The sequence below is a fragment of the Pocillopora damicornis genome, chromosome 4 (genome assembly GCF_964200805.1).
Source record: "Pocillopora damicornis chromosome 4, jaPocDami1.2, whole genome shotgun sequence".
Lineage (NCBI taxonomy): Eukaryota > Metazoa > Cnidaria > Anthozoa > Scleractinia > Pocilloporidae > Pocillopora > Pocillopora damicornis.
In genome coordinates this window covers 6835140-6852124 of record NC_142673.1, presented here as the reverse complement: position 1 = coordinate 6852124, position 16985 = coordinate 6835140, and the positions used below count along the sequence as shown (strand labels likewise).

At 39.9% G+C, this 16985-nt stretch overlaps 3 protein-coding genes across 10 annotated transcripts in view; 1 reads left to right on the top strand and 2 right to left on the bottom strand.

Annotated features, from left to right (window-relative positions):
* The window catches only part of LOC113679082 (uncharacterized), a 121973-nt gene that overhangs the window by 95195 nt on the left and 9793 nt on the right, over window positions 1–16985 (bottom strand). For 5 of the 8 annotated variants that reach the window (XR_016186006.1, XR_016186008.1, XR_016186005.1 and 2 more), the window contains exon 3: window positions 529–704. Coding sequence is in view for 2 of the 8 variants with exons in the window: in XM_089204474.1 (XP_089060600.1) it covers window positions 530–704 (175 nt within the window). In the remaining 6 variants the exon portion in view is untranslated. Of the gene's footprint in view, window positions 1–528; window positions 803–7531; window positions 8101–16985 lie in introns of those variants that run through there. The other 3 variants (XR_016186022.1, XR_016186021.1, XM_089204475.1) reach the window with 2 other exon arrangements.
* LOC113673827 (complement factor B) lies at window positions 134–10776 on the top strand. The gene is made up of 12 exons (XM_089204481.1): window positions 134–276; window positions 1408–1495; window positions 2133–2186; window positions 3686–3826; window positions 4338–4532; window positions 5416–5613; window positions 5975–6307; window positions 6978–7316; window positions 7618–7857; window positions 8815–9059; window positions 9546–9734; window positions 10222–10776. The coding sequence occupies exons 2-12, from the start codon at window positions 1420–1422 to the stop codon at window positions 10384–10386; spliced, it is 2175 nt and encodes a 724-aa protein (XP_089060607.1). The 5' UTR covers window positions 134–276; window positions 1408–1419; the 3' UTR covers window positions 10387–10776.
* Window positions 11350–16210, bottom strand: LOC113673829 (uncharacterized). Its single transcript, XM_027190279.2, has 5 exons — window positions 16002–16210; window positions 14524–14616; window positions 13439–13761; window positions 12973–13049; window positions 11350–11678 (listed from the first exon to the last, which is right to left on the bottom strand). The coding sequence occupies exons 1-4, from the start codon at window positions 16077–16079 to the stop codon at window positions 12974–12976; spliced, it is 570 nt and encodes a 189-aa protein (XP_027046080.1). The 5' UTR covers window positions 16080–16210; the 3' UTR covers window positions 11350–11678; window position 12973.

The following is a 16985-nucleotide window of genomic DNA, read 5'->3' as shown; positions in this document are numbered from 1 at the left end:
GTTTTAAAACTGCAATGTGAATTTATTTACACATTCTGGGAGTCGAAAGGTCATTTTGTTCCATTGGGGATGGCGTGACTGATGAATCGTGCTGAAATGGCGTGACTGATATGCCGTGCTGACATCTGATAGTTTTTGACCGGAGTTGACAGAGTGTGGCGTCATCACCAAAGCTGAAGGAAGTCTGAAATCCTCACGTTTCATATAAATCTGATTGCATAAAGTAAGTTTTTCTTTACTCCGCGTGTCAACGAGTTGAATCATCCAGTAAACGCGGTAAGTTTGTCTGTTAGGCTTAGCTGTCGGCTTGTTATGATAAGTCTTAGACAAGAATGAAATGCTTTTTTACGCTATCACAAAAATTGGCAAATAAGCTACAACACCGATTCCATATCTTAAATGTAGTAAACTTCTTGAGTACTATGACATGATGTAAGCTCTGCCAGTTCCCATTGAGCATATAAAAACAATGTGTCGACGTCAGTGTGTGATACATCACTCGTTTTTGAGGTACAAATACGCCCTTACCTTAGCTAGTGGTGTGACCCATCAGGATATTATCGATTGGCGAAGGACTCAGGAAGCCAGAGGCACAGTTTCGTGGATCCCATACAACTCGTTCAAATGTTGATGTTTTTACTTTCTTGATTCTATCACTGGTGTTTCTTGGACGTTGATTTTTGACTGCTCGTCCGTCAATGGCCCTAGGCAAATGATGACACGAGCAATGATTGACAGACGGTGAATAAATGAAGCGATAACAATAAGACTTGAAGTGGCCGGCAGAAAACAAGGGAATTCCAAAGGGCACGAACACCTATCTTGCGGATATCTATTAGCTTTGGACGTGTGTCAGTCATTTGAAGGGATTACGCGTTACCTGAACTTGTCAGATTTACGGAAGAGGTTTTATTTCTTTCAAACTTAGGCTTCTCGCTCGGTTCTGTAAACTTCGGATAGCGTATTTCGTGGTGTTGTTGCGTTATTTAACAATCGGTTGGCATTACATTCCGTTCTTGACTAAGTTTAGATTGCGAATATTACATTTGCCTATAGGTGACTAGGATGGGGTCTATATTTGGTCACAAAATAGACTATAATAGGGTAGAGGTTGTGAGAGGCTTAGCGGCACAAACGCAACAAAAAATTGACCCAAGCTTTCCACCTCCCCACCTCCCCGGGTTACGGATCCCCTATTTTATGGCCCGCACGCGAGCGGGCTCAAAAGATGGAGCTCAGTTAGTAAGCGGTGTGTATTAGAAGGAGCCGGACCTTCATATATGCTTTGAAGTTATTACTTTACGCAAGATTGTCTCATATCGACAGACCTTCTTAATCAATCTCGGCCTGTATTTTGATCATTCATAGCTAACCACGGTGAGTACATTTTCATTGCTTTTCTTTCAGAATACATTGAGGATGGCATTTACTACATCCTTGTCTATAATTGGCATCATTCTCCTCATAGGATGCTTTACACACAACGTTATTACCGGTAAGTGGAGACTGTTTTTTTTTCATTAGAACCTTTTGACAAAAAAAAAAAAAAAAAAAAAAAAAGGAAAAAAAAAAAAGGAAAAGGAAACCAACAATTAATTTATAACGGGGGGAGGGGGTGGGTTGGTGGGGCAGCAAAGATGGTTTCATGGTCTGATGACTCATGTCATATTGTCGACTGGTTTCGAATGTCCGTATACAAAGCAATAATTTTCATGTCATAACGCAAATATAACTTGTATCAGGAAAAGAATAACGTTTCTAGCTGAGTGAAAATATTTGTTAAACACCATGCCACTCTTGTCATGTGTTGGACATGATTTTATTACTTTGATAGGTTCTTTCGAGCGCCACTTAAGCGTCAACTGCTTAAGAAGACGACCTAGGTCAAGAGAAGAAAATAATAAGCCTAATTTGAATTTCTTTGCCGGCCTCTGCGCTTGAAAATTTCGCCCGCAAATCAACAGCCGCGTGTAAAGTCATACGCTGCACTGAGGAAACCTGCCAAATCAAACTAATTCAAACGTCACTATTCTGTCGCGCATGAAAGACTCCTCGCTTACCCCTCTCCCCCCGCCCAACTCTTCTCTTGACTTGTACAGTCTCATTAAATTCATTTAATTGTTTCTTTCAAGGAGGAGACGTAGGGACTGCCGAGAAGAGAAGTAAGAACTGCACTAATCCTCCAGGTGAAGTATGTTTCATGTCATTTTTGATTCGAGAACCAATCTCGTAATATACCCTCTCCTCGTTCAACAATTTCAAAAAATTCGATCCTGGCAGTTCGCAGGATGTATTTTGTACATGGTTTAGCTAACCTATGAGTTCTCTCATGACTCTCAGCGTAACTCCACTAATAGAGCATTCAACCATGCAATACGTGAATTTGTTCATACTAGCGTCCAAATAATCGTTGAGTTTGCCCAACCCGGTTCCAGGTTCCTACGTGGGCAAGATGTCCATGCGTAATCAATCTTCGTCGATGTAAAGCGAGATGCGAAGTCACCAAAAAATTCGGAATTTTTACTCGACCTCCCGTAGATAAGTTCGGGTCTAAAAATGCAAGCCGTTCTTTTCCCGTTTGGTGACCAAATCTGCTTCATAGTCCCATGGGTTCCTAAAGGAGATGCGGGGAAACTGAAGATGAGAATAGCGAGCCCCCCCTACTAGGTTTACCTTTGATGTCGCTAGCATCATATTACTGCCTTCTGCTCAAATACCTTAGGGGTGGTACAAAGGTCGAAAATGTTGCTTGATTACATAGAAATGTGCGTAAGAATACTCAATTAGAAAGAAAAGGGCTTCAAAGTCAAAGTTAAAAAATTGACGATTGCAACAGATTGATATGGAAATATTTTGACGGAGCTTACGCTAAAACCATCAAGGTGATTTTCCTTCTTTTTGCCCCATTCTTACGCAAAATACACTTTAGCAGACCTCGCAAACGAAGAGTAAACAAACAGAATACTCAACTAAAAACAACGGGCTTTAAAGTCTTAAAATCAACGATTACAACAGTCCCAACGCTAGATATTGAAATGTTTTGTCGCGCCGCGTGAGCGAATTTAAATCTTATCTTTAAGTTGATTTTTGCGTACCTATTTGGCTGCCACATGGCTATACGTTACACACATTTGGCAACTGGTTTGATTCGACCTTTTAAAGCGATTTTATTCTTTCCTCAAGCTGATTTTGCTATATTTTAGACATATTTGGCAGCTTATTTACCATGTTTTGGGGATTTACATATTCCATTTGATTTGACCTTTCTTTTTGTCATTCAATCAGGTAATAGGTTATTTCGCTCCTAGGGCGTAAATTTTTGTTTTTCATTGCTCTTGAGGCTTCGAAACTTGCTCGAGCGCCCTCCAACAAGACTGCCAGCTACGCACACCAGATATCACTACCTCGCAAGTAAAATTGCCTACTTTTTACAGTAGCACGAGTGAGAGCTTCAATAGTGTCTACCTTCACAGATAACGCGCTGTCGCACGAAGAACTTGCCCCCTGAGAGACCTGATACTGGATTGGCCAGTATTAGCAAAGTTTCGTGTTTGAATTAAGTTTTGAATCCAAATGGGAGACTAAGATTCGTATTTCACCTTAATTAGTGAAAAATTCCTACTGATCCCCTTATTCGAAGGGGCAGCTTAGGAATTTATTACTCTACTTCTTTCATCCCCACCAGGAATAGCCAATGGGAAGGTTAGAATAATAAGAAAGACACATGCAATATACAGTTGTAATCCTGGCTATAAGACCATTGGGATTCTCTTGATCAGATGTATTAATAGCAAGTGGACTGGAAATCCTCCCACATGTCAGCGAGGTGAGACATGAGAATTGTGTTTCATGCTTTCCAATTGAAACGTAAAGGCGATTTATCCCGCTAAACTCAGACATACTCTTACGTCTATTTTCCTTAAAAACAAGTGTGATAGTGAGGGAATAAAATCCACTTTCATAATTTCCCCGAACCTACCAATCTAATGTTGCAATAAGCTTTAATGTGACTTCTAAACAGCAAGAAACTTCTGAATTTTCAAAATTGCTTAAAAATAAAAAACGAATATTTAACAGAGAAGCATTTTTTTCCGCCGTGAAGTTGATTTAGATATCAAAGTGCGCTGATAAGCTAAATTCTTTAGCTGATATTCAATCTATTATTTTGGTACCATAATTTTCATGTTGATTAAATTCCACCGGACAAAGGGTACATTAGACAGGATTTATCACCTCATAATAGTTCGCCGAATGCGTACGTCGTGTAGCGCATTATCCAACGAGAACACCGGGTATACAAATGATAACTAGCGCAATTTTTCCTCCCCTTACTACAGACTCGACACCTCTGTCATGTAAAACACCCAGAAGAATCCGAAATGGAGATTTTGAGCCACATAAAGACGACTACCTGGTTGGTACCACTGTCAAGTATTCCTGTGATGACAACTACCGGCTCAGAGGGAGTGCCAAAGTGACTTGTACCAACGAAAAAAGCTGGTCACCCAAAAAACTTCCAAGATGTGTAAAAAGTAAGGAGATTTCGTTATTGTTTACTGCCATATCAAACTTGACTGTGTAGCATAGTTAGGAGTAATGGTGGCCTAACGGATAGCGGGCTGAGAGACCATATTGAAGGCCACATTGGGGGCATTGCCAGTATGGGCAAATCACTTTGCTGTCATATTTACTTCATCAAAGAGTAAGACGCACTGTCTTTAACGTTAGCATACTATACTTCAGACAAGGGGTACGGGTTCGAATCCTGAGCGAAACATTGTGTCTTGTCCTTAAGTAGTTGTATCTCTTTTCACCCAAGAGTATGAATTGCTACCTGCATATTTTTTATATGGCGCCGCTGCCCGTAAATTTGAGCATAATCTAACGTGAAAAAGGTCCAAAATAATCGATCGAGATACCTTGTAACTTGTTTTAGATGGCCGCGCGTCTGGAGTTACTTAAAAAAATCTAGACATTTTCAATTTTTCCTACATGGAGGATTCGGCGAAGCTTTTATCTTTTCTCCGCCTTCCTCACGAAACAATTAAGGTATTGCAAATTCATTCCTTTGTGACCAAATGCCTTGGGCTTAAAAGAAAGTGGGAAGGATTGCTTGGGAATAAACCAGCAATGACGAACCAGTATGTTGGGTACAGTTGTTAACTAAAAATGATATACTTAACCTTTTATACTCTAACATCAGTATGCATAATCTCCGTACTGTTCTCTTTACATTTCCTAAGGTGCTGACGAAGAGAATTTATTTAACAATCAGGAGCTTCTTTAGTTGGTGGTAATTTCTTTTATTCTCACGGCCTTAATGGGTGATTTAGTGGTGATATTGTGAGGAGAAAGTAGATGGTAGCCACTCTTAGAGGCTAAAGGGTTAAATGACCGCCTTGCTCTCTTTTTTAGGAGCAAAGTGTAAGGATCCAGGTACACCCAAACATGGTCGCCGAGTCGGAAGTTTGTTTCTAGAGGGAACTCAGGTCAGGTTTTCGTGTGATGACGGATATGAGCTCGTTGGTCTTCAGTCACTTCAATGTGTTCCGTTCTGCAGATCGTGCAAGACAGCAAGATGGAACGGAACAACTCCAGCATGCGAAAAATTTGGTGAGTGTTTTTCTCGAAAGACGTATAAATACTCATTGTTTAAAGAGTTGTTTGCGCAATAGCGTAAGCTCATTTTACTTACCGGAGAATCGTACTTTGGATGTTTGCGGGTATCCGATGCTTGTAAGAAGCTAAAGCTAAAAGAAAATCGCACGTTATCATTGAAGAAACATGGTCCTCGTTTTCACACTTTAAACTTTAAAGTATAGCCAGAGGAAGGTTAACAAAGAAGTGTTTCGGGAACTCGTACATTCAATCACTGATTCATTTATCCATGAAGATATGAGGGAAAATCATATTTTTCGTAAGTATCAAAAGAGAATGGCAAACGTGTCCTTAACGACGGATCTGTTGTTCATAGATCCCTTAAGAGGTTTGAAGAGGGTCGCAGACAGTCTCCGAGAACATTTCATCGACAAACTGAGCTGGACGACAACCGACAGTTTGGCACGAGCAGGCTTGTCCTCGGGAGCCGGAGGCCTCGACTTGGTGTTCGTGTTCGACAGCTCAGCAACTGTCGGTAGTGCGAACTTTAAAAAAGGAGTTGAATTCGCCAAGACAATCATCGACGAGTTTGGGATATCGGCATCTCCCATGGGAACGAGAGTTGCTGTCGTTACATTTAGCTCGACAGCTAAAGTAGTTTTTAATCTGCAAACGAACGCAATGGCTGACAAAGCAGAAGCTATAAGGGACTCTCGGTAGGTCAAACCGCTAGTAATGAGAGACGTTAGGGCAACATAATTTCGTTAATGAGACATATCCCTTTATATCCTTTACACTGTTCTGGTTAATTCGTTTCTTTTTCCGGGTTTGTCTACTATCAGGTCCTTTCTTTTAAAATAATTTTACAATCAAACTGAACATATAGTTTAAATGACAGATTTAAAGAGAACCCGGTCGTTTCGCCACGAGGAGCTTTTACCACATATCATCCCGCTACTATGATGCTATCGCGCCATTAACTAAACCAGGAAATCGCTCCAAAGGTCACAACTGGCCCTTCTCAACTCCTTCCCGCTCACAGAACTCTTCGGTTCTGAGAACGGAAAGTACTGATTCAGATCGATGTAGCCTAATTAAGAGAATAGGGTCAAACAGCATTATCCAATTATCCATAGAATGCGCGAAAGATGAGGGGAGACTTTAAGTGTCGATTACTTCCGGCGATGGCGCAAACTCGTGTCTCGTTAATTTAGAAACGAAAACATACGCGACTGGGTGGTCATGACGCACGCTGCTCACATGCAAAAATAACTTTTTGCTGATCATTTTCACGGGAAAGAACCTTCTCTCCCAGTTCGCCATCTCTTGATAAATGAAAAGCAGCCTTGATCTCCTGTCATCTCTCTTCATTCTTTCCTTCTCAGACAACTTAGACTTCATTGCCGGTGGCACCGCTACACGCCTTGCATTGAATAAGACCATTGAGGAAATCGTTCCTGAGGCCCGAAAAGACAGCAAGAGGGCTTTGTTCCTCATAACTGATGGCAGGTCCAACATCGGTGGTGATCCCAGCGCAGATGCTGCGATACTGCGTGACTTCCAGAAGTTTGAAATCTACGCTATTGGTGTAACAGACAGCGTGAATGAAAAGGAACTGCGCAGTATTGCTTCTGAACCCTTCAGAACGCATGTGTACCTTCTTAAGGACTTTGACGATTTAGCCAAGCTTAAACAGCTGATCACAGCCAAAGGAAATGGTGAGTACATTTTCTTTGACTTTCATTATTATATCTCCCATCGTATACTTACTTTGTTAACTTAAAAGGACGTTGGCAGGATCCTCTGGTCCTAAATCAGCTTCTAACCTTTCATTCGGGGCACTTCAGGATCTCTTAAAGCTATACTCTTTGGCTAGGTTTGCTGTATGAGTCTATGATGTATTTTATGCGAATAAAATCCGAGACAAATTTGTCAGTCAGAAACCTTTTATCGTATTTCCTTTCACACATAACACGGTAACACTTTCAACACACCAATCACCAATTTTTGTGTGAGCAGATTACAGTGAATGTGGCATCGCAGGAGATACTCAGCTGAGAAATGACGATGATGAAAATTTCGGCTCTGTCGGTGGAGAGGAGGCGAAGCCAGGAGCCTGGCCCTGGCAAGCAGCTATCTACGTGAAGGGAAATTTCCGGTGTGGTGGTGCACTTATCAAAGGGAACTGGATTATAACTGTGGCGCACTGCTTTTTCTACGATGGGGCTGTGAAACCGAAAGATGTTATCGTAAGGATGGGTAAGTCAATCAGAGATATTAGATACAGGTATTTTAAAAACAAGCGTGATGTGGCTATGATTACAAAACGATAAAATTGTAAAAAAAAAAGAAGAAGAAAAAAAAAAGATGTTAAGCTGAAGATGTCACATCACATTAGTGTACCATGCTTGCATCTCTTTAAAAGTATCTCTCCTTCTCTGTGAGGACCTCGGTGCCAGGCTGTAGGCTACACTATGTTCACCAGACCAAATAAGGCTGAAACTAGTAGAAAATGGGTAGAAAAGCGTCACACTGACGATTTTTATTTTATGCGTATTTTTTGGCTTCAGTTTATCGTATTTTCCCGAAAACATCATTAAAATGAGCCATTCAGACTCAAAAATTGCGAAGAAGGATATTTGGCTTAAGTACAAATAACCCATCAACTCCCACAGGTGACAAAAACAGAATTTCTCCTCACAATATCAAGCGAACAAGTGATGAGAATAGAAAGAGATATCGATAGGGGGATTCTTAGTTGATCCAATACAAAATTCTCCAAACTAACGTCATAAGAATTGTGTAGCAGACAGTAAGGAGAATTACTAATGAGACCTTTGGGGCAAAAGGACAATAATAAGCCACGATATTCACTGCGTTTAAAAACTGAAGTGCACTCTAACAGATTGTAGCCCTTGTAATTTTTCTGCGATTGGCAAGCGCGTCCCAGACAAACAAATGTCTTTTTCGGTAATTGTTATTGCGCATGTTGTTTTGTTTGAAAAGTTGCCTTTAAACAATATCACTAGTAAAAAAACAAAGCAATTAAAAGCTGATTATAAATTCTAACAACTCTATACCTTAATTTGAAAGAAAGTGACGAACTGCTGATGTTTTTATACGACGTAACATTTCTTAACGACCTATTTCCTTGTGTAAACAAATCGAAGACGATCTTGCCAGAATTAATAACGACTTTCGATTTTAACCTATTAGGAGAACACAATCGTTTCAAAGAAGAAGGTGCTGAGCAGAATATCGGAGCAAAGAAGGTTATCCTACATCCAAATGCGACCCGGGGGAACTTAAATATAGGAAATGACTTAGCTTTGATTCGCCTAAAGCACGCCGTGAAATTCTCACCGTTGGTGAGAACTGTATGTCTCCCAGAACCCACGGATGTGTTCTACGTCAGACCACGAAAAACGTGTGTAGTAGCCGGTTGGGGATCTTCTCAAAAGGTTAGTGCGCGTTTTCCGTCTCTAAATGCTCTCCTCATGTGCATTCTCGTGTTCTTCTCTCTCCTCATTGATAATTTCAGCCCCAGCTTATGTCGGATTTTCGGTATCTTAAGTCAACACAAACTGATCTAGAATTGCTCAAGAAATTTGTGATGTAGAGATATCCCCGCAAAGAGGCGAATTGTCCCTCGTTTCCGTTCAAAAGAAACTTTTCTGTTTGACGTTCAGTCGTAACAGGACTTCTCCTGTTAAAGGCACTCTTTAGAATATAATTACAAAGGCGAAAATTGTGCGCGAGAGTGTAGAAAAGGTAAATTACGATGCAATTACTCATGAAATTCTCATTATGGAGAGGCTCTGTGCAAACAGAATGTCTTACTCAAGAGCCCATCACTATGAACGTAGCAATGGCTTTGACCATTCTCCCAAGAAAACAAAAAATCAAAACTTGTTGTACCTAATCACTGATGCATGCTCTTCTTGCAGGTTTCGTCGGATGATTTAGCGGGCCCACCGAATGAAGTCCTGCAACAAATTCAAATGAAGTTCGTATCCCAGCGCGATTGCCGCGAAAATGCCACCAATGCCGCAGCAATAACAGAAAACGTTGTTTGTGCTGGTGACGCCACAGGAAAGAAAGATGCCTGTAAAGGGGACAGCGGTTCACCCCTTGTGGTAAGCGAAAGAGGACCTTGGAGGATACCATAGATGCGTCACTTGCAAACCTTAAGAAGTATACAGAAATAGCATCTTGCATCTTCTTAAAGACCTTCTCATTGACAACTAAATGCTACATGGCGAGTTTTTGTTCTTCGCTTTAGGCGTATGACCGTTTCCCAGTCGTTGGGTCTGACTAAGAGCCACTTTAGCCCAAGTCGCTATTACTCATATAACGTATTACTTATAATATCAGTTTGGAAGGAAACGAGGAAACGAGGAAACAAAAACTAAAAACAAAGACAACAAGATAGTCTGAACAATAACACAAGCGTGCGAGCGGGCTAAAAGCCAAAATCTCCGTTTTACCCCGCAAAATGCGTCTCAATACCCGACGAAGGGATAACAATACTTCATTAGAAGTAAATATTTCTTTTTTCACTGATTTCCTTTTTATCTTTAGTGATTTTCGTAGTCGCTTCATACAAACTTTTTTCTTTCACAGATCAGACGTTCCATCGATGACAGCTGGGCGGTGATTGGTCTATCGAGCTGGGGAGATGGGTGTGCCACTAAAGGAAAATACGGTGTGTACACGCGACTGAAAAGTCATTTGCGCTGGATAAAGCGGAAGACGAACAGAAAAAATGTTAAGAAGAACAAAGATTAGAGAGAAGCGTTCGATCAAACTTAACGGAGAGTAGTAGGGAAGTAGGGAAGGGAAGATTCCCTGTTTTCATAACGTATATGGACAAGACTTAGATCTTTTAAGATCTGATTAAAATTGTAGTCTTTCTTTTAGTGATTTCCCTTATTTACCGCGGGGGTGGGAGGGTGAGGGGCATCGATCACTATTAAGTCCTCCACTCCCTCCCCCCAAAGCGATAAACAAGGAGATGATTAACATAAATAAGGTTCCATGAACGAGAGTAGTTACCTCTTACGATAAACTCGTCAATGTTAATTTTCACTGGCAAAACACTGGTAACTACAATACTTTTTGCTGGAACTGTCACTGTATAGTTTAGTTTGCGGATAAATAAAGTGCACTGACGTACAATGAGGCTTATTTCTTGGTTGGTCTGAAAATAAGTAATGGCTTTGTCACATGATAAACAACATAACACCTTTGAAAAGATAAATTAACGTATACCGTCGAGAATATTATCGATCAAGGCAGTTCGGAAAGCCGCAAAACTTGGAACAAAAAATTCAAATCGGCGCTCCTAATCCCCACAGTATCAACGAACGCTTTTCATTCAACCAATTTATTCTTGTTTTTCTCGTTACAATAATCCCACCAAAAGCGTAACCGTTGCTCCGTTTTCTGCATACAAACCCACACACACAAACCACAATTGTCACAATTCCTCCATTCGCTCTGACGAAGGGCTATAACTCGAAACGTCGGCTTAGAAACTCCACACGGTGGCCAATTTACATTGTTCCTCATGTAACAGTGATTATACCTTAGTCAAAAAGGTACCTACCAAAGGTATTCGATCATTTGTAGAATATATAGAGAACACCTCTTCGCGAAAACGCTCTCTACATTTATGACCTAAGAAAATAAAAATTAATAGTCGCTTCGAAGAATCTCACATGATATGGAAAGAAGGTGGAAACAACGCAGTACAAATAAGATATTCTTTTATTTCCATATGTTATTTCTAATGAAATTTGAGTGCAAGAATGTCACTTAGGGCTAACAGTCTATGGATAATTGTTCCACCTCGATCTATCACTGTGTTTGCAATTGATTTACTTTATTTCTATTGCAATGTTGTCACCACGGTCTCATAATTCTTTTCGAGGCTTTGCTCTTGTTGATTTTGAGCTGATCCATCCTGTGCTCATGTTCAGAGACATCATTTGAACCTGTTGATTTCCCGCTTCTCCATCTCGATTGATGAGTGGACTGAAGAACCACAGGAACAATGGTTTCTTTCGTACCTTCAAAGACTTCGGGAAGAAAAACAACCATAAAAATCTAAGAGTGGTTATAAAGGGGCAGTACTTATGTTACTTAATGCATGAAACTTTTTCTTGGGCAACCCTAAGACAGCCCAGAAGCAAACAGTGCCATTTGCCTGGTAAATAAATGATTGGTGTTGTAAGTGTTTGTATCCAAAAATGGTCATGGAGGGTTATCAATACAAATACATCAGATCGTTTCCGTTACTCCTTTATCGAATAACCACTTTCAGCTGTGAGCCATGTTTGATACGTGTGTAAGAGCTCAGCTGTTGATCACGATCCTTTACATCCCAACATCAGTATGCATATTCTCCACACTGTTTTCCGTACATTTCTTATGTTACATGAAAGGAGATTATGCCTAACAATCAAGCGCTTATTTTTGTGTTGATCATTTCTCATTTTCTCATGACCTTCAGTTTTATTCAGCATTCATTATATTTTAGTCACACCTAGGAACTGAGTGTGAAGCAGGCTACGCCACTGTTTCTGTATCTCGTTGAACAATCGCCTAAAGTGACAGTCTTCATTCCCTTTCAGAGCGTCACAACACCAAAACCACAGTTATCACAATTACCAATCCGACAAAAGAGGGAAAATGTCACAATAATTAAAAAAGAAATCAAAGTAAAAAAAAGCAAAGTGCCCGTAGCGAGGGAGACGTGCGTGAGAATGTTGCGATTGGTTATAGTTCGGCTTATCAATTAGATTCCATGATGCCATGCGTCTGTTCAGTTTCAACCCTTTAATTAACCCCTGACAGTGACAAGCATCTAATTTCTCCTTACAAGATCACCTTTGATTCACATATTCAGGTCATGCAAAAAAAAGGAAATAATCATCAAGTAAAGGAGGTCATAATTGTCAAACAAAATCTCCTTGTCAGCTCATCAGGAAATGTATAGAGAACAGTGAGGAGAAAATGCAAACTGATGTCAAGGTCTAAAGGATTAAATCACAGATAAATTCAAAATGTGATAAGAACAATAAAGTGGCACACGGGGAGCAGCAGATATGTCGCTGCGTCGCTCATGCGTCACTGCAAAATGCGTTTTTTCGATGACGTCAACTATGCGTCAATCTTCCGAGAGATCATAAATAGGAACCAATCAAATCGCGTGTATAATTCAGCTTATCATGTAAATCTGATTGGATTAGAAGTTAGGGGCCAATCAGATTAAATTAGAGAAAACCCATTGTAGTCCCGGATTAATTTCAACACTTAATTAAGAATTGCTACAGTGTATTTGTACTTCCTTATCATGATCGCATATCTCACCTCATAAGCTTCCAATACTACCGTAATCGTAAGCTGGGCTGGCTGGACATTTTATCCAAGTCTCAAACCCTTTAGACCTTTCAAAATATTAAGCATCAAGTCAGTTTATGTTAGGTGGTCGTTTAGGGACCACTCCACTCATTATTCATCACGGGGGGGGGGGGGAGGAGGAGGAGGAGGAGGGGGAAGGGGTGGGGGGATTGACATAGTTTCAGGGGAACGGAAGTGAGATCAGTTATCGCTAATTAAGTATAAAGGGGGGACTACAGAAAATTGACCGTCAATGAAGGGGGGGGGGGGTAAGAGAAAGTCATATCATTAGAATACTAAAGAGCCTTAGTAAGGAACTGGTATTGTGACAAAACCTAAATTCTCCGATTTTTATGCCGATTTTCCCATCACGAAAATGTTAAGATAAGAAGCGAACCAAATTTCTAAGGCGTTGGCACAGCAACAAAGAACTTACCTTCCACTTGAATCATTGAATCTTTTACAAATCATTCTACATTCTTGAATATCCTGTCGGATATGCTCCAACAATGCCTCGTGTTGTTTGTTTAGTTTCTGGAAGAATGTTAATCGTTTTTTTATCCTGTTCGTGGTGTCTTCATTGATACAGTTTCTAAACGCATCCAACCTAAGCTTTTCTTTCTCAATTAACATGTCTTGTTGTTTCTGTGCCTCGCGAAACTGGCTCAGTAAGCCCAGGATCTTTTCACGACATTCAGTCCCTTCATCGCCATTCTCCGCCACCTTTTTCCAATTATGAACCTCTGTCCGGATTTGCACCTACATAGAGGACAAAATTGCCTTTACTTGCAGGGCAAGAAACATTAAGGTTAAAAAAAAAATTCAAAAGGGTTCTTCCACAGTTTGGATCAGGGACAGAGGAACCGCTGTTTCAAAGGTTGCCAAAAAAAAATCACAATTTAAAATTTGAAGGCGTAAACACCTGTCTTGGTAACTTTCAAGGTTTATTAGTCAATAAATGTAGAAAAAAATTAGTCACGATGACAATTTCGAAATTGTCATATTCTATGTAGATATTACATTTGTAATCATAACCATTACAATTTCCTCAAACATGATTGGTGCTGCTTTATTTGTCGTTAATCATTCTGTAGGGCTGTAATCAGTTAGCCATAATCGGACAGTTGAGGCAGCCAATATTACTAAGTCCACTCAACCAAATCCACCAATCACAGAATTAATCACAATAAACTAAGCAACAATCACTTATCCTCAAAAAATTGAGGAATTTCCAAAATGGAGAATTTTTTTTAATTTAGACACTATCTCTACGGGAGATATCTGACCTAAATGTATTTGTTGTTTTCGGAAATTGTAACGGTTATGATTAATTGGCAACAGGACTTCTTGTCGTCCAATTCTGTCCGTAATCGCACGAGTGATTGACAAATTGGACTCCGGCTTCGCGGTTGTCCAATTTTGTCAATCACTCGTATGTTTACAGACCGAATTGGACTCCCCTCGGTCCTATTACCATTAACATTTTGGTAGCCTCCCAAGACTTAGTGAAATCATTCACACCTGCAGTATTTTCTTTTGTTCTTGATAATGCTGACAAAGTTTGGTAAAGTGTTCAAACTTGTAGTCCGGTGGAGATTGCGCGGTGGCGATTACCTATGGAAACGTTGTTAAACTTAAATTGGTCTTAAAATAAGTAATGACTTTGCCAAATGATACAAAACAAAAGCACCTTTTAAAAGAAAGAAAATGTATACCGTCAGGAATATATCCAAACAAGGACTTTGCTTTCCCCTTACCCCAGGAGTTAAATTTGTTGCAAAATGTCTAAATCGTGATTTGGGCGTGGCTTTTGGTGTTACACTCTAGTTTTACATCAAAAAACCTGGCCTCGATTCAAACACATTCATTTGCAATTTAATCCTACATCAGACTAAAGAATTCTTGGAAGGAATTTCAAAGGCGCTGTTATGATGGAAGGTTTCCATCGAAGCTTTCAGTTGATGATTGTAATCTCGTGTTTACACTACACGTTATAAAGTTACACAGTACACGTACACATTTCATTAGAGATTATCACAACTCCATAGAAAGAAGGGCACAAAAAATATAATAGGATGAAAAAAAGGAGGAAAATAGTGATTCAATTAAAGCAAATGTTTCGCAAGAAGGAAGAAATTGAACCTGTTATCTGTGATATCAATATTGAAGCCAAGATAGCTGACTTACCTGTCTCACTGATACGAACATCAATACTACTAATTAACTAATGGCGTACACGAATTATGTTACACAAATGTTCACAAAACACTGATGGACTCTATCTTCGCTCTGTCTTTTCGTCGGTCTGTCGGTCAGTCACAAATTGAGAATAAACAAGGCTGAAACACACAACTCAGAAACAAACGTTGAGAAGCAAACAAAACGTAAAAACAGCACAAGACACATGTTTCAATGGATTGTCAGATTATATGCGAAGAGACATTTCAGCGAATAATTACACGAGATAGGCACTGATGGCAAACTGAGCCATAATGTGTGGGTAGAGAACTGGCTCATACATAGACATTTTCGGATACTTTAAATTACACAATCATAAAGTTTGACACGTTATTTTAGGATCTTCGCGTAACACTGAATGGAATAAACTCAACTTGAATCTTCCTTTCGGAGGATTACAAAAATCAATATCAATTTATGTGTGGAAGTGTCGAAATAAGATTGTCTTGATATAATTCAGAATTCTTATTGGCACGATCTGACAACTAGTTTCTGCTATTGGCCCAGCAGGCTTCTTAACCTTCCTAATATTCTTTTCGATTCAATTTTTTCATCGGTTGACAACAGTATCCACTTTCGCTTGGCAAACACCAAGACGACGTACAGGAAGTTTTTGTAAACCTTAACTGACCAGACATAAATGAATCCATAGCAAAAAAAATTAATTATTAGACCCAATGTCGTGTTTATTTCTCCTACTTTTTTTAAAACGTTTCTTAAAAAATGAACAATATCTGGGTCAGAAAGAGACAGCCACTTACCGCAGTGTTATTTTGTTTTACCGGTGGCAATGCGGGTGGCTTATTCGCCAAGCCCACTGAACTCATCGTGGTTCCCATGGTAATCGGCTTAATAGGTTTGGTTATAGACAAGCAATCTATCTCCAACTTTCCCTGAAATTAACAATGTAAAATGTTGAAAAGTTTAGGTGTAATAATTCCAAAAGCTAAGCTCACCGTTGTATCACAGTTTGGGAAGCGTATTGTATTTTTTCGGCTCGGGGCCAGACATTTCTGTATAATCTACCTGTTTGCAAAAATGTTGGGCAGTAAAGCTCTCACTTGTGTTGGAATTATCCCATAGAATTTGTGCTTAGTGTTTATACATTGAAATAGAGATAATGGAAATAAACAGGTAGAATCCTTACCTGAGAAAGTTGTGGTCTGTCTGATACCCTTTGCGTCTTGGTTTCAATCGGAGCTGCAAATCGACTTGGTTGAGCGAGTTTGCAGGTGGTGACTTTTTTTATGTGAGTCGGTTTAATACGATAACACTTTCTTCCTCCCAACGTTCTAAATGTGATTCCTTACTTGCTGGTTGATTCCAGCAGGCCAACTGTTTTGCTGCAGGTTTTGCGAATTCTATACAGCGTTAGTGTAATCTGATGATGTGAAGTCATCGTGTCAAAGGTGTGCTGTATTGACTGCAAGGTTAATACGCCCTGCAGTATTGCACATATGAGACCACATGCACATGTCCTTCTGCCAAGGTCCGAGCAGGGCGAGTCTGTGTCAGCGGAATCTTAATTTGAGGTGTGGTTTATGAAATCTGTCAGCTTTTGTAGTGGTTCGTGAACGGCGTGAAAAACAAGACTCGACGCTTTGTTTACGTTGATAAGACAGAAGTGTCGAATAAAATGAGGATAAACTGTCTGCGTTTTAAAAGTGCGCTGATAGTTTGCAGCTTGTCGAAATATCAATGTGCCCAGTGTATAGCACGCTACAAGTAAAATGCTCACAAAAGAC

Excerpts from the sequence above, each read along its gene's own strand:
- LOC113673827 (XM_089204481.1), top strand. The coding sequence starts at position 1,420 with ATGGCATTTACTACATCCTTGTCTATAATTGGCATCATTCTCCTCATA. Across the intron at positions 6,308-6,977 it reads CAAAGCAGAAGCTATAAGGG|TCTCAGACAACTTAGACTTC; the intron begins ACTCTCGGTAGG and ends TCATTCTTTCCT. Across the intron at positions 7,317-7,617 it reads GATCACAGCCAAAGGAAATG|ATTACAGTGAATGTGGCATC; the intron begins GTGAGTACATTT and ends TTGTGTGAGCAG.
- LOC113673829 (XM_027190279.2), bottom strand. The coding sequence starts at position 16,079 with ATGGGAACCACGATGAGTTCAGTGGGCTTGGCGAATAAGCCACCCGCA. Across the intron at positions 14,617-16,001 it reads TAAAACAAAATAACACTGCG|GTAATCGCCACCGCGCAATC; the intron begins GTAAGTGGCTGT and ends ACGTTTCCATAG. Across the intron at positions 13,762-14,523 it reads AACAAAAGAAAATACTGCAG|GTGCAAATCCGGACAGAGGT; the intron begins GTGTGAATGATT and ends TCCTCTATGTAG.